Source organism: Bidens hawaiensis, unplaced genomic scaffold (genome assembly GCF_021521415.1).
Source record: "Bidens hawaiensis isolate Kalapana, Puna unplaced genomic scaffold, B.hawaiensis_p1.1 tig00006555_1, whole genome shotgun sequence".
Taxonomy (NCBI): domain Eukaryota; kingdom Viridiplantae; phylum Streptophyta; class Magnoliopsida; order Asterales; family Asteraceae; genus Bidens; species Bidens hawaiensis.
Genome location: NW_027491442.1, coordinates 1,112,788 through 1,128,551, shown reverse-complemented (window position 1 = coordinate 1,128,551; position 15,764 = coordinate 1,112,788). Strand labels below are relative to the sequence as shown.

The 15,764-nt window shown below is 32.3% G+C and overlaps 1 protein-coding gene across 1 annotated transcript; it reads left to right on the top strand.

Annotated features, from left to right (window-relative positions):
* The first annotated feature begins 9,407 nt into the window (after positions 1–9,407).
* On the top strand, positions 9,408–13,011 carry LOC143632936 (heavy metal-associated isoprenylated plant protein 39-like). Its single transcript, XM_077101343.1, has 3 exons — positions 9,408–9,480; positions 10,333–10,408; positions 12,297–13,011. The coding sequence occupies exons 1-3, from the start codon at positions 9,475–9,477 to the stop codon at positions 12,740–12,742; spliced, it is 528 nt and encodes a 175-aa protein (XP_076957458.1). The 5' UTR covers positions 9,408–9,474; the 3' UTR covers positions 12,743–13,011.
* Positions 13,012–15,764: the final 2,753 nt, after the last annotated feature.

Sequence of the window (15,764 nt, the reverse complement as noted above, 5' to 3'; positions counted from 1 at the left end):
AGGCCGGTTACTGTGGACCCATTTCAGCCTATTTGTACACCATGACCTGATCGATGTCTAAATAATGAGTGATGACCTCATGACCATATGTTCCAACCTTTTTGAACCCCACCAAAACAAGTCGTAATGAAAATAGTAAACAATATAAGAGTTAATACTTTAAAGAATATTACATATTGTTCGGCATGATTATGAACTATACACATGTACGGTTATTAAAAAAGCTGAGAATTTAAATAAGTGTGCGTCGACATGTTTCTTTTCTTTATAAGTGCGTCAGGCAACACATGTTTTTCAATTTTCAACGATGTATCAACACGGTTTTTTTTATTGATTCCAATGGTGGCTCAAGGGGGAGTTTAGTAAAGCAAAGGCTTTATGTAACATCCCGAAATTTCCAAAATGATATTAATTATATTACTTAATAATAGAGGGAAAGTTTACTCGGGTTATCGGGAAATAAATAAATAGAGTAGGAGTTGGTATGGGTCGGGCTAGTGTTGGGTAATGGATATGGGTTATGGACTTGGGTTATGAAAGAAGGAAGGAGAGTCCATGGGCTTAAGCCCATGATCCCTAATATAAATACCCATAACCACCATTTCTCACATATTCCATACACACACCCAAAACACACACGACCCGAACCAAGATCCGAAGGCGAAAACCCGAGCTTGTTGGTGCTGGAACGTCGTGACGGACCAAAACAACATCAAGGCTTAACCGTGTTCGTAGTTCGACTCGTTCAAGGTACGTTTATAGCTAGAAATCGTTCGTATAGGTTCGGTTTGATTTGAGAATTGGTAGATCTGAGTTTGTATGGTAAAAACGAATCCAACAAAGCTAAGTTCGCCTGATGAACTTCGCCTAAAGCTAAGTTCGCCTAAGGTTTAACTTCGCCTAAAGCTAAGTTCGCCTATGGTTTAACTTCGCCTAAAGCTAAGTTCGCCTAAGGTTTAACTTCGCCTAAAGCTAAGTTCGCCTAAGGTTTAACTTCGCCTAAAGCTAAGTTCGCCTAAGGTTTAACTTCGCCTAAAGCTAAGTTCGCGTAAGGTTTAACTTCGCCTAAAGTTAAGTTCGTTTAGAAAATAAATTAAAAACCTAATGGAAAATGTGTTAAGACAGTTAATGTAAATAAAATTTTTCCAAGCTGACCTGGCAGCTCGACCCCAGCCAGGGGCTCTGCCCCTTGGACCCTGCTAGGGGCTGCCGCCCTAGAACCCGCTGCCAGGGGCGCTGCCCCCGGACCCCCGTTCGTTGTGGGTAGTAGTTAAGACTGTAAAGATGATATGAGTAGTGATAGTTGTTTGATACGTGTACTTGTTATACAGTCAGCCGTGCACAGCTGAAGAAAGGGATTACGATTAACGGTGAACGTAACCGTGTTCAGGTGAGTTTCTAGCCCCATTCCTTGTTATGTTTTCGGGGCTGTGTGCATACTCGATGTGTTGTTAATACATTTATCCTAAGTGATAAGTGTATGTCATATGTGATATGTGTGATAGATATGAATGATTGTTTGTCGGTACGCGAACGATCTTCGGATATTGCGCGTACTGTCAGGGTAAAAATAAAGGTACGAATATTATATATCGTAAATGTATGAATATTTCAAATGAATACTTGTCGGGGCGTGAACGATCTTCGGATATTGCACGTAACGACAAGGGGTATGGTTGTTAAATGAATGAGGTAAAGAATGCCTAGAGTGTTCTTATGTTATAATGTAAGTATGTGTATTTAGGTACACGAATGGCATGTGAGTTCTACGTTCGACATAGTAAATTATGATGGCAAATCCCTCTAGCTTCTGTCGGACATAGACTCGGCTGGTGATGGCGTAGTTAAGGACTGCAAGCCTTATACGTGAAGTAGATGATATATGTAAACGTAGATAAGGACTGCGAACCTTATACGTAATGTAGATAGGTGTCAGCATAGGAAATGACTGTGAACCTTATACGTGCTGATTTCGTAGCATAGGGGAGGACTGCGAACCTCGTACGTGCTATGAATTAGGTTGCAACATAGGGAAGGACTGCGAACCTTGTACGTGTTGTGGATGTATTTCAGCATAGGAAAGGACTGTGAACCTTATACGTGCTGATTTTGTAGCATAGGGGAGGACTGCGAACCTCGTACGTGCTATGAATTAGGTTGCAACATAGGGAAGGACTGCGAACCTTGTACGTGTTGTGGATGTACTATGGTATAGGGAAGGACCGCGATCCTTGTACGTACCATAAATGGTGAACATAGGTAAGGACTGCGAACCTTGTACGTGTTCACGACCTTGAGTACAGGTATAGACGGTGAACTATGAACGTACTCTCGGTAGACTGAGGTTAGTGATTGTAGATATGTATGTATGTATGGTAGCAAGTATGTATGTAGAACAGAAGGGAACTAGTGAAGTATGGATATGTATCTACGGATATGTATGTATGTGTATGTATTGTATGGCGTTCGATTAACTAGAACTCACTCAGCGTAGCTGACTTTTAGTATGCACGCAGGTGAGCTGATTATAGAGTTAGCATGAGGATGACACACGGCATGGATTGAACGGCTGGCATCTGAAGAAAGAAGTAAAGATTTTTTAAATATAAAGTTTTGTGTTATGGTATCAAAGAAAAGATTTAATGTTTTGTAACAAATGATTGATGTTTTATATTCCGCGAAAAGTTTTAATAAACTCTGATTTGAAGAACTGTGTTTATGAGTAAATCCGACGTTAAAGTAGGGTCACCAGGTTCGGGGCCTTACACTTTAGGCCCCCACTTCTCTGGGGCTCCCGATTTTATGATCCCAAATGTTTGTGTTCTATAATCATGCATATAGATGACATGAGAGTAACAACATCGAAAACATTTCTTCTTATGAAAAGGGTCCCAATTTTATTATTCACTTTAGGCCTTCAAAAAGACGTTCCTGATATTTGATTCCATGATTTTTGCCGGACAAGTGGCACATCATAATGGCTTTCTATCATAATTCCTTTTTTGGTATACATATAGACATATTTTTAAAGGTATTTTCCTCTATGATTATTTGAAACAAGGATCACACGTTCTTATTCCTTTGCTCCATTATGGTGTTTCCTTTACCTTTTCAGGTCATTTGGTCATGACTTAGTAACTTAAGAGGGTGTTTGGGATTGCTTATTTTTATCAACTTATATCTTATTAACTTTTTGAAAAGAAATAAGGTGTTTGGGATTGCTTTTAATGTGAGAGGAAAAGTTAATAAGTTACACTTTTGTAACTTATTAACTTAATGAAAAGTTATAAGAAGGTAAAATAAGAAACCCTAAGTACCTAACTTTAACATTATGATATTAGTCAATAATTTCTTATACAAATCCGGTAAGGGCATTCGTAATAGGGTGTGACCCCCCTCCTACATCAACCTTAAAATGGCCCAATACCGTATTATACTTTTTAACAACAGGGTTGCCTCTTGAATAAGTGCATGTCGCTCGTGGCCATGACGTGGGGCACCGGTGGTATAAAAGCATCCCTTTTCAACCAATCATCATCACCAATATCACTCATTTTATTTAATTAGCTTATTTATTTTATATAACTTATATATTATTTTAATTAACCATTTTTTGAAGCGTTTTTCACCTATGTGGTAGTGGCGTGACGAAACTGTTAGACTATGCGTTATGGGTGGTTTGGGGGGGGGGGTACTCAAGGGACGCCTTTGGGCTTGAACACCGCCGAGGCATGCTAAAAAAGGGGCGTCCGGAGGTGGGGGGGCTCATGAAGACCGGCGTTATGTGGGGGGTGGGGAAAGTGGGTCCTCCTCACACACACACACATATATATGTATATATATAATTGGGCGTTAAAGGGGCTTTAAACCACAGCGGGGCATTATAGAGAGGGGCTTTGATGCCTCGTTTCTTACGTAGTGATGACGTAGAGGGGGTTTAAAGCCCCACCATAGTGGAGAGCCTTAGTGATGCTCTAACACCTGCAATTCATGAACACAAAACAATTCATGTGCTTGATTAACACTCTTTTTGAAACATATAAGAGGTGTTTGAAAGTAATAGCAACGATAAGGGTTAAGACAGTGTTTCATTTATTTATTTTGTGAGATGAACGGATTTACTTGTATGGTAGTGGCATGACGGGTGTTGGTTGTTCTTTTGTTGATGGTCTCATAAACCAAAATAATACTACAGATACCAAACTTGCAAACAAAAAGAAGTTACCTATATTATAATTATTTCTACATTGTATCTTATCTAATTTTATTATTATTATAAGAAGAAAAAACATCATATTTGTTATCAAATACTAATATATAAAAGAAGTAGCTTTAGAACCCGTGTGATACACGGAATCTTAAAAGAAATATAATTAAATTATAAATATTAAATGATTAGATTAAAAAAACAAATATTATATCAAATTAAATAGTTTAATAAGTTCAAATTATATTTTCTAATGGAATATTCATATGAATACGTGGTGCATTGTCACACAATTATTCAATTCAGAATCATGAAAAAGACGCACCTATTAATTTTATAAGTTGTAATTATATTTTTTTAATGGAATAACAAATTATAACAAAAGATGATAAGATGTTTAATTATAAATGACGTAAAAAGAGAACATCATATATAAAATTAGCATGACTAAAACACGCTTATGTATTACTGATGTGAAAGAGACAGATGAGCACTCCATGGATCCATGGAGGTTGAATGAACATGTAAGAATTTTTTCTTGTTTTTATATTCTTAGATTTATAAATATCGTTCATTAATTTTTATCACATTCCTCCTATACTGAAAAGTGTTTATAAATTGATTTAATAAAAAAGTAAATATGATTTCATTAAAAATATAAATATTTATATTATACTGACATAAATACCCGCATATTTTTAATATTTATAATTTAGGTAATTAGTTATTTAATTAAATGATGGATTGATATGTTTTGATTACGTTAACATAAAAAATTTTCATTAAAAATAGGAAATATTTTGAGCGAGAAATTTTGGTTAAGAATGAATCTCCAAATGACACGTGTCTCAGTTATAGTTGAATAGATTTAGTAAGTGGATGACATTATATATATTCTATATGCATGGATGGTACCAATCATAACAGACAACTAATTCTAAAAGGAAGTAGACCAATAACACCATCCACAAATTTGTGAATCTTGAAACAAACGATACCAATTTCTTGGTCGTTAAAGAAATCATGAAATAAAACCTACCATAATTTTAAATAAAAGTAAAGAAAATATGAGCTGGAGTAATGAAAAATGCAAAAAGCTTGCCTATATTCCTCAAACAACTAGGATTGTGGAACCAAATCTTATGTCGTTATCACTATTGCAAAAGTCTCGACTAGTTGGCCAATTAATCGATCAACAGTCAAATTCTATCAAATTCTGCGGTTTCCGGCGAGATTCCAACAAAAATCAGCGATTTCCAGCGAGATTCCGACTAAAATCAGCAGTTTCCGGCTAAATTCCAGCAGAAACTAGCGTTTTCCAGCGAGATTCCAGCCAAATTCTGGCCAAAATACGTCTGTGCATGTATAAAATTGAAAACTACATAAAAAATATGTGTGTGTATATATAAAACTGAAAAATATACATTAAAGTCCGATCCGATTAATCCCGATTAATTCTTAGTCCACACTACATCGCCCGACTAACGATTTTTACAACATTGGGCATTATATGTCACTCTAGAGTCAAGTTTCGATTATACTAGTTTATAAGAGCGGAGTCAAATTTGTCAGAGCGGCTCAATACTCAACCAAGGCTGATAACCAAGTTTTTAGTACATATTTTTTAAAGAGGCTGGTTTCAAGCCGATCAGGTTTCTAAAAAAATGCTTTGAGGGATTAAAGCAAACCGTAAAGTTAATATACTTTACTTGGGTTATGTTATAATAGGAAGTATACTTTTTGTAGGAAGGATAAGAAGTAATCTTGTCCATTGATTTTGAATATGAATGGTTGAGATTAGTTTATGAGGAAATCAAGTATGAACACAAGGTAAAGGGCATAAAAGAAATAACACATTTGTTGACTTTCTCTCTCCACATGCAAGGCACATGCCACATTCCCCCATCATTTTAAAACGTCAATAACTTTTTTTTACGACGTTTTTATTGAAAAACAAATTCACCATAATAACGAGTGTCTTTTTATCTTTTATATGAGTACCATATTGTAATATAAAAATTAAAAAAAAATAGTGGGTTTTTTACAAATTGTGTTTTACAGAATTGTGTTTTACAAAATTGTGTTATACAATAGTATTTTTCATTGTTTTTTTTTCATTGTGTCATACAATTGTGTTTTTTATTGTGCTTTTATCATTGTGTTTTTTTTCATATTGTATTTTTCCATTGTGTTTTTCATAGTGTTTTTTCGGACTTTTCCGGCGAGGTGGTGGCGGTGGGTGACGGTTGTGGTGGCGGTGGGCGGTGGAGTGGTGGTGGTTGTAAGAGATGAGTGAAGATGTAATTGGGTTTTATGTAAGTGGATTTTTGAAATTAATTTAAGTGGGTTTTGAGATTAAAGTAAATGGGTTTTGAACCTAACCCTACTTTACAATATATTTATTAATATATCAACCATATTTTATCTATTAGTAGATCTCTTAAATTAGTATGTCACTAGCAATTTGGACCATAAACATTCATGTTTACATTCACTTGATTCACATGATCATATGTTCTTCAATACATTCATCAATATGAGTAGGTTTATCAATATTTATAGGTTATCTTTATAGGTTTATCATTATTATTTGTAGGTAATAGCATATTATACCCCTATGTATAACATTGATTTGATATCTTTCTAATTCGTTGTCACCAATATTATCCTAAGTAAGTTAGACTATCTTGTAATAATATATTGTTATGATTAATGAGGAGACAAGAATTCTTTGGGATTATCATTCCTTAAAGAGTAGGTTTTTCTTACAAATTAATATATTTTTACAAATATCTATAGGTTTACTTAAAGCTTCCATTAATATTTTTAACCCTTTTTGAGTAATTAATTCATACTTTTGATTTCAGATTGTCATTAAATTATGGAATTAGTATTAAGTAGTTAACAGCATATTTGGGATTGAGTTTAAAAATTGTTTATTGGCTTATTAGTGTTTACAAAAAGTTAATAAATTAAAATGTGTTTGGCAATCACAAAAAAACTTTCTTATTTTAGATTTTTGAAATGGTTGAAAAGAATTTTTTTCAAAATCCTCAAATCCTGACTTTTAAAATGACTTTTTGAAAATATCAATAAGCCAATAAACATTTTTCAAACTAAATCCCAAACATGCCCTAAGTGAATAGCAAATCATTAAGACTATGTGTTGTGATTTGTGAAGAAGATGACTCTACCTTCTTCACATGGATGCTGCAGATTGGCTTGTAGACGATGCCCCCCCCCCCCTGGCTCCCCTCATGCCATTATTCAGGTGATAAGCAAAAGAAAATTGCTTTTGATGCCAAAGAAATTAACTAAGCTGGACTATGAATGACGCCCAAGTTTCATTCAAAACGCTCGGTCTCAAAAGAGTAAAAGAATTAACAATTAGAAATTCGGTGGTTAATCAATATTATGGGTTACTTTTAAATTGATTAAAGAAATTAAAAGGGGTTTTCTACAGCCACCCCCTTTTTGCTAAAAAAACCGACTAATACGCCGCGTATAGAGCTATACGCGGCGTATTAGTGAGTTTTTCTAGAAAAACCCACCAAATTTGTCTTATTATGTTCTTTTTCTGAAGGTCAGAGGCGGCGTATAGCCTACACGCCGCCTCTGATATTTATTATTTTTTTTAATTTATTATTTGTTATTATTATTGTTATTATTATTATTTATTATTGTTGTTGTTATTGTTTATTTATTATTATTAATTATTTATTATTATTATTATAGTTCGCGGTGGCTACCGTTATCGCTACTGTTAGCGGATACCATAGATCCGAGAGATTCAAACTCATCAAGCTAATATCTCAATCTGGTGCTGGTTATGTTGGAGCAATGATCGAATTTCCATTTCACTGTTCAAATTATGGACTCCGTTGTCTCTACCGTTAGCGGATACCACGGATCCGAGAGATTCAAACTCATCAAACTATTTATCTCAATCTGGTGCTAGTTATGTTGGAGCAATGAATTCTTCTACTACACAAGAATATTAAAACACCATTGTTAATTTAAGAGTTATATATATATATATATATATATATATATATATATATATATATATGTTGGTAATTCTTCAATATACACAAAGATGATCAACTTACAAAACCCCCATCTAGACATAAACTCATCAAACTAATATCTCAATCTGGTGAGAAATTAGTTTGATGAGTTTGAATCTCTTGGATCCTTGGTGTCCGCTAACGGTAGCGACAACGGAGTCCATAACTTGAACAGTGATTCCGACACATACCACTGAAATTCAACACGTACCACTGAATGTTGGTAGCGATAACGGAGTCCAACATTCAATTTCTTCGACACGTACGCGATTCCGGTGGTGTTGGCTAAACGTGACTTGATGGCGTGTGCGCAGACTGGATCTGGTAAAACGGCGGCGTTTTGTTTTCCGATTATTAGTGGCGTGTTGAGTGACAATATTAGGCTCATATAGGTGATGTCTATATAGTAGGCATGGTGTAGTATAAATGGTTGATCGTTAGCGGCGTAACCCGGCTCCTCCTTGTTCGACTCCAAAAATAAATGGTTGATGAATAATAATAATAATAATAAATAAACAATAACAACAACAATAATAATAGTAATAATAATAGTAATAATAAAACAACAATAATAAATAATAATAAATTAAAAAAATAAATATCACATTCAGAAAAAAAAACAAAATAGGACAAATTTGATGGGTTTTTCTAGAAAAACCCAATAATACGTCGCGCATAGCGCTATACGCGGCGTATTAGGGTGTGTGATGGGTGTCCCTAGTAGGACCCAATTAAAATTGGCACTTTGAGACCAATACCATAGTTTTTACCTTTTACTATTGGGGAATTTTAGATTTTGTTAAAAAAACCTACCAATACATCCCGTATATAATTATACGGGACATATAGGGTCTATATAACCCCTGTATAGCCATATATAAGGGGCACTAACCCTATAATTATACCTAGGTGTCTGGGTGTCCATGTAGCAACTCTTTCCTATATCTTGTACAAACATTAACTCTTATTATTTTCGTCCCACAACATTAAAAACACCATTATTTTGATTCTCCATCCTACTCTGCCAATTCTTGTTTTTATACACCTCCACTCATATCTTCACTCCTTTTCACTAAAGCATTATTTATATCCTACACTTTAGCTACACCTCTCTCTCATCTCTCTCACTCTCTCTTTCTACACTTTCTTACTGCAATTGCAATTCTCTCAACTCAGAGAATTCATTTCAAAAGCACCCATATGAAGGTTAGATCCTATCAACATAATCAGAAGCTTTACATTGTTTCCAAGATTCTATATATCTATGTATTTAAGGTTTTATTATTGTTGGTTTACATAAACAAGTTCCTAGACCCCAATCCCATTCTTTAAATGAATTTGACTCATATATATGTTTTCAACTTTCCAAGATTCTGTATTCCTATTGGATCTTTGGTTATCAAGAACAACATATTCCTGATTTCAAATACTTTAGCAAAATGAATCTTTTTTATTCCTTAATTTCTGCTAATTCCCATGTTTTCAAAGTTCTCTTGATTATGTTTAAAATTTTTGTTATTTCTAATTTTTTTAACGGTTAAAATTACGTAATTTTTGCCACTCGCAAGATTTGAACCCTCAACAAAGCGTTATCTAACGCCTTGATACCGCTGCAAAATGTTATTTGTTTTCAAGGAGCATTTTATTTAAAGAGGTTATAACTTTTGTATATACAATTCCATTTTAAAACATTTTAAATCTATCTTTCTGTTTGATATAGTTTTGGTATTCTAATTAAAGAACATTTTTTTTATTTATGATATATTCATTACAAAAAATCAAGATTAAGATTATGCTCCCGTGAATCTTTAAATTCCATGAATCTTTGTATAATATTCGCCTCGTGCATCCACGTCATTGATCCCCAAAAAGCACGCAATGTACTTGATGAGTGACAAATCAAATATTATATATTAGCGTGATCTAAATATTTGTAGTGTTATGGTGAAGTTATACAATAAAATCACATACAACAAAAAATAATATTGTATATTATCATTTTTATTGTTTTTAGGTATGATTGTTATTTGTTTTTTAAAAATATTTTTGAATTTACAGAAGTTTATATTGAAGTTGGACTTGAATGATGATAAAGATAAGAGAAAGGCTATGAAAACCGTTGCATCTCTTTCAGGTGTGTCTCTTTAACATGTTTATTTTATGTTGAATTTAGTAAGTTAATATAATATTTAACTATTATTCTTTTAATAATTAATATAATATTTTCAAAAGATTGAATTTTGCAATTGAAAAGGAATTTATGACACAACTTGTTGCGTGTTTTTCTTCTGTCTTGATGTAAACATTATATTTTATTAAAAAAAACCTTTTAATAAGACTACAAATACTATAGTTAATTAATGATCTTGTGTATTTTTATATTATATAATTTTATTTGAAAAATAGTTAAATATGAGTATAATTTCAGATGTGGTGGTCACGAGCTCACAATTCAATAGAAGTAGTGAAACATTTGATATACTTTTGAAAAAAAGGTGAAAAAGAGGCAAAGTTGTGAATGATTTATATCTCCCCTTAATCCCTTATATTAGCTTTTTGTGTTCCACAAGGCAAAGATTGCTTGCTTTATATCATCATATTATTCATGAAAATGATTTGGCATTTTAGACTTTGATGCAATGAAGAGTTGTAATATATTCATTACCAAAAGTACAATGTTGTAATTAGAATTTAATGGTTATGGGTAGGGAAAATGACACCGGATATATTGTACTGCCAAGAATGACGTGGCTCCATAATGTGATTCATCATAGCCTTTTGTGCAAAAAATGAAAATAGTTTGATAAGATAACATTCGTGATAGAATTTTCTTTTATTTTACAAATTATAACAATTTTTTTTGTTGTTGGTAAAATCAATTTTATATAATACAAATATGAGGAAAGTTAACATACAAATAAAATTAGTGTGCTAATTATGAAATCAAATAGAGTAATTATATACACACTTAGAGTAATTATGTAATTACATTATAGAGTAATTAATGTAATTACATAATTACTCTACTTGATTCTCACAATTAACACGTTAATTTCATTTGTATTTGATCCAAACCCATATAAATATTATGTCAAACCTTATATCATTAATAATAACATATTTTATATATTTTATTATATAATGTCCAAAACAATATGATCCATTGCAGTAAGACAAAAATAAGGCATGTTAGGTTTTGATTTGATTTTCGTATTTGGGTTATTGTGTAATGTTATTAGTTTTAAAAGAAAACATTAGCTAGAAATATGGATTAGGTTTAGAGATCAGAATGGTCAAATATTAAACATTTAAATAGCAAGGGTCAGCTAAAGCGTCATGTTACTGTCAGTCTGTCACGTACTTACGTAGGTAGCGGGGCTTTAACTAGCTCATCTGTGACTAGGGTGTTGTCGGTTAACAAGGTTTAACTAGCTAGTTATGGATGGTGGAGAAAAGAAAAGGAAAAAAACAAAAAAGAAAAAAAAATTGATTGGTAGTTAATTTGATGGCCCCAATTTTACCATGTTTAACACTTGTTACTTAGTTAACATACACCCCTTAGCGCCGAGCAACCTAACTGATCAAAACTCAGATGTTTGCATGGTTACGTATAACAAAAGGATGACTGAAGTCGTTTTCCAAATATAATCAAAGAGACAATGATGGTTTAGTTGGACAAAAGCATGAAATAAGATGAGAATGACAATAATAGCCAAGATGTTTTTGTTTATTGTTGATAATAATAATAATATGAAATCTTGATTGAAACAGTAGCTTTGAAGTATAAGAGGAAATATTAGGTCATGTTTGTTTTTGGTTGTTCAAATGTTAAGGATAAGGATAAAGAGAAAAAACAAATTGTTTTAGTTTTGCGTAAGGGAAACAACTTTATTTAAGTCATTTCAGTACTATACGATATAGTAAGGGAAAACAACTTTATTTGAGTCATCTCAGTACTATACGATATATAAAACATGGTGCACATGATAATTTGTTGACTAAATATGAATATGTTTCTACAGGTATTGATTCAATCACCATAAATATGAAAGAGAAGAGCCTAACAATAGTTGGAACGGTTGATCCAATAAGCGCAGTCAGCAAGCTTCGAAAACTTTGGCCAACGTATTTGGTTTCTGTGGGGCCCGCTAAAGAGCCTGAAAAGAAAGAGGAGCCCAAAAAAGAAGATGATAAGAAAGAGGAGCCCAAAAAAGAAGAGGCAAAGGCGGACGAAGCTAAAAAGGAAGAAGATAAAAAAGACGAAGCTCCAAAAGAAGAAGCGTCGAAAGAAGATCCAAAGAAAGACGAGTCTAAAGGAGAAGAGAAGAAAAGTGTCCCGCAAGAGCAATTTGTTGGGATGCTTATGCCCTATAAACCATATTATCCTCCGATGCAGACTTACTATAACTATCAACCACCATATCACCATAGCATAGAGGAGAATCCTAATGCATGTGTTATATGTTGAAATAATTTGTAATTGAGGATACTCCCTAAGGGGTTTTCTCCATATCTTTTGGCAGGTTGTCAATGTGCATTATATTGATGAAAATATGAAGCAAAGATGGTCAAAGAAGAGCGAGAATGCATGTTTGTATATATGTCACATATGCTTTTATTAGGCTTTTATAAAGTTGTACAACACCATAATAAGGAAATTTCTTCTATTTTTATAACATCATAATGTAAATATAGTACCTTATAAATAGTTTCCAAGGTGATTTTGTATTCTTGAAAGGTGAACTTATAGTCTTCGACTCTAATGTGTCAGCTCTCTTTGTTATTCTCACTATTCGTTATAGTTTCAACATCATGCTAAATGCGTCATATATACGTAGACGTTTAATTTTTAGATCCAACAACGTTTTGAAAATTGAATACCATACGCTTAGTATCTCTCTGGCGCTCCCTACTCTCTTTTTTTTATCTCCTCTCCTAAATTAAAAAAAAATCATAAAAATATACACATGCATATATGCATTTATATAAACGATTAACAAATATTATAACTTCTTTTAAAATAAAATTCGAAAATACTTAAATCAGCATGTATACCATATTATTGGTTGTGAAACCTTCTATCTGTGTCTGTGTATCATTGTATATACATGCATTTGGACACACGTATGTTTAAATTGCATGTTTTGATTACAATAAAAATAAAATATAGTTTATAGGCAAATTGAATTTTAATAATACCAACTTAATGCAGTTAGTCGATAATAAACCTAGCTTAGAAAATAGCTGTCACCCGTCCCAACTTTCACACTATTTGTGTTCATTGGACCTAAACACTGGAATTGAAGCATCCTTTAGTCATTTAGACCCTCGTTTTGATGTAGGTTTTACATCAATCGACTCGCATCCTCATTCCGATCAAAAGCCCTAAAATATCAATTTGAAATTTAGAACAAACTTAACGTCGTTAATTTTTTTTAACGGGTGTTCAATGAAAGTAAATTGTGTGAAAGTTGAGACCAGTAACAACTAATTTTTAAATTAAAATTATTATCATCAACTGCATTAAATTGGTATTAAAATCCAGTTTGAAAAGAAAATTATACGTGACAAAAATTATTATCTTAACAACTTTTCACTATACAATATGTAACACTAACATATTCATATTATTTTACTCGAACCATGTGGGAAAGTGGGTGAAAAAGAAGCAACTTGTATGCTTTAGTACAAAAGTCACGTGCAAGGAGAAACAACTTTTGTATTCGTTATATACCGAGTTACTTTCCTAGAGTGAATTTTGTTTCTGACGTGCGTTATGTAAGTTATTTTATTTAATTTAATTTATATATTAATTTAATATTTAGGACAAAATTATTCAATATTTATTCAAATAAAATTAGTAAATAGAGTTTGGATCCTTGGATGGTGCAAATCTTAAATAAAGGTATAATGAAAAGGTGAAGGTCGGTTCAAAAATTGAAATTGTCGGTTGAAAAGATAATACGATAAAATAGAAAAAATAAAATTCAATGGTTGTAAGATTTTTAAATTTATTGTATCTTTCATTTTGTAGGTGGTGTTTGGATTTTATTTTAATGACTTTATTTAAGAGTTAAAACATTATGTTACGCAATTATGAGGATAAAGGGTAGGGTTTATTTGAATAAATTTGAATAACCCTCTCTTATTTGTCACATCTACGTCACATCAGTTTTGTCTCTTTCATTCTTCATCACCCTTCAAATAGGGGTGTAGATCATTTCTTTCATTCTTCATAATTTCATTATTTAATATTATAAATAACTGAAAAAGATAAGAAAAACAAAAAAAAATCCCGATTGGCCACTGACCCACGTGACCATGGTCATTGGCCTCAGGTTACTACTGAAATGAGAAAGGGGGTGGGGCGGTGTTCACTGGCCTCACTCGAATGAGGAACCTTCCACGTCGAATCTATGGGGGTTGCCCACTGACCCATACCTTCCAGCTTAACAAGTTTTTATGATGTAATAAAATGTTTAAAATAAAAAAAATATATAAGAATTTTGAGGTGCTATGTAGCAAAAATAGTATATGGTTTTCGATATAATACTTCAGCGTGACAATCATAAGTTTTGTTTCTAAGTTTTTAAAATAGTAAGTAGAAGCAACGGAAATACCGAATAATCGAATTATAATAGAAATAATTGAGAGAACATATACAAATTAATGAAATGATTTAGAAACCGATGTTTCAATTGTAATTTTCATAATAACCACATTTCAAAGTTCTAAATTCAAATATGGTTGTAAAATAACCTAATCAAAATGAAATGGTTTTTTTCGAACAAAGAAAGTAAGAAAGACCTCATTTGCAATTATGTTCTTATTTGTCTTTGTGGATAAAAAATAGAGATAGAAGATGTAGCGTTAGTTGGATCAAATGGATAAAACATCCGTTTCTTGTCATCTAATTGTGCTTTTTTCTTGTTCTAGCTATTACTAGTTCGTTATACATAAAAGTCATTAAAAAATAATAATAATAATAATAACCCAATCATACTAACATTAAGAAACATTTCTTATATTATTTTATTCTTTATAATAAAATAATATATAATTATAGAAGAAGGTTAATGCATATTTTAATCTTAACATGAGAACGTAAAAAGTAATACCAATTTATAAAAAATGAGAACGTAAGAAACAATACCAATCTACACAAACAATGAATTATAATAACAAAAAAAAAACCCTAAAAATTACAACAAAAGAAACAAAATCGAAAACAAAATAATAACAGCAAATATTTATTACAGCAAAAAAAAAATATAATAATAACAACAAAATATAAATCAGCAAATACTTATAATATCTCATAATCGAAAATTAGCAAATACGAACAAATAATAACAGCAAACACCTATAAAAATAACAGTAAATTAGTACTCACTGTATTCATGTTAAAAATAAAATGTAGGAAAAATCTTATAGAATAGTAATCAACTTTCAAAAGTGTTCCAATTAGATCACTGATGCATATTTTTTTC

Bases quoted from the DNA above. Each gene is read 5' to 3' on its own strand.
- LOC143632936 (XM_077101343.1), top strand. The intron at 10,409-12,296 runs GTGTGTCTCTTT...ATGTTTCTACAG, and splicing joins AACCGTTGCATCTCTTTCAG to GTATTGATTCAATCACCATA.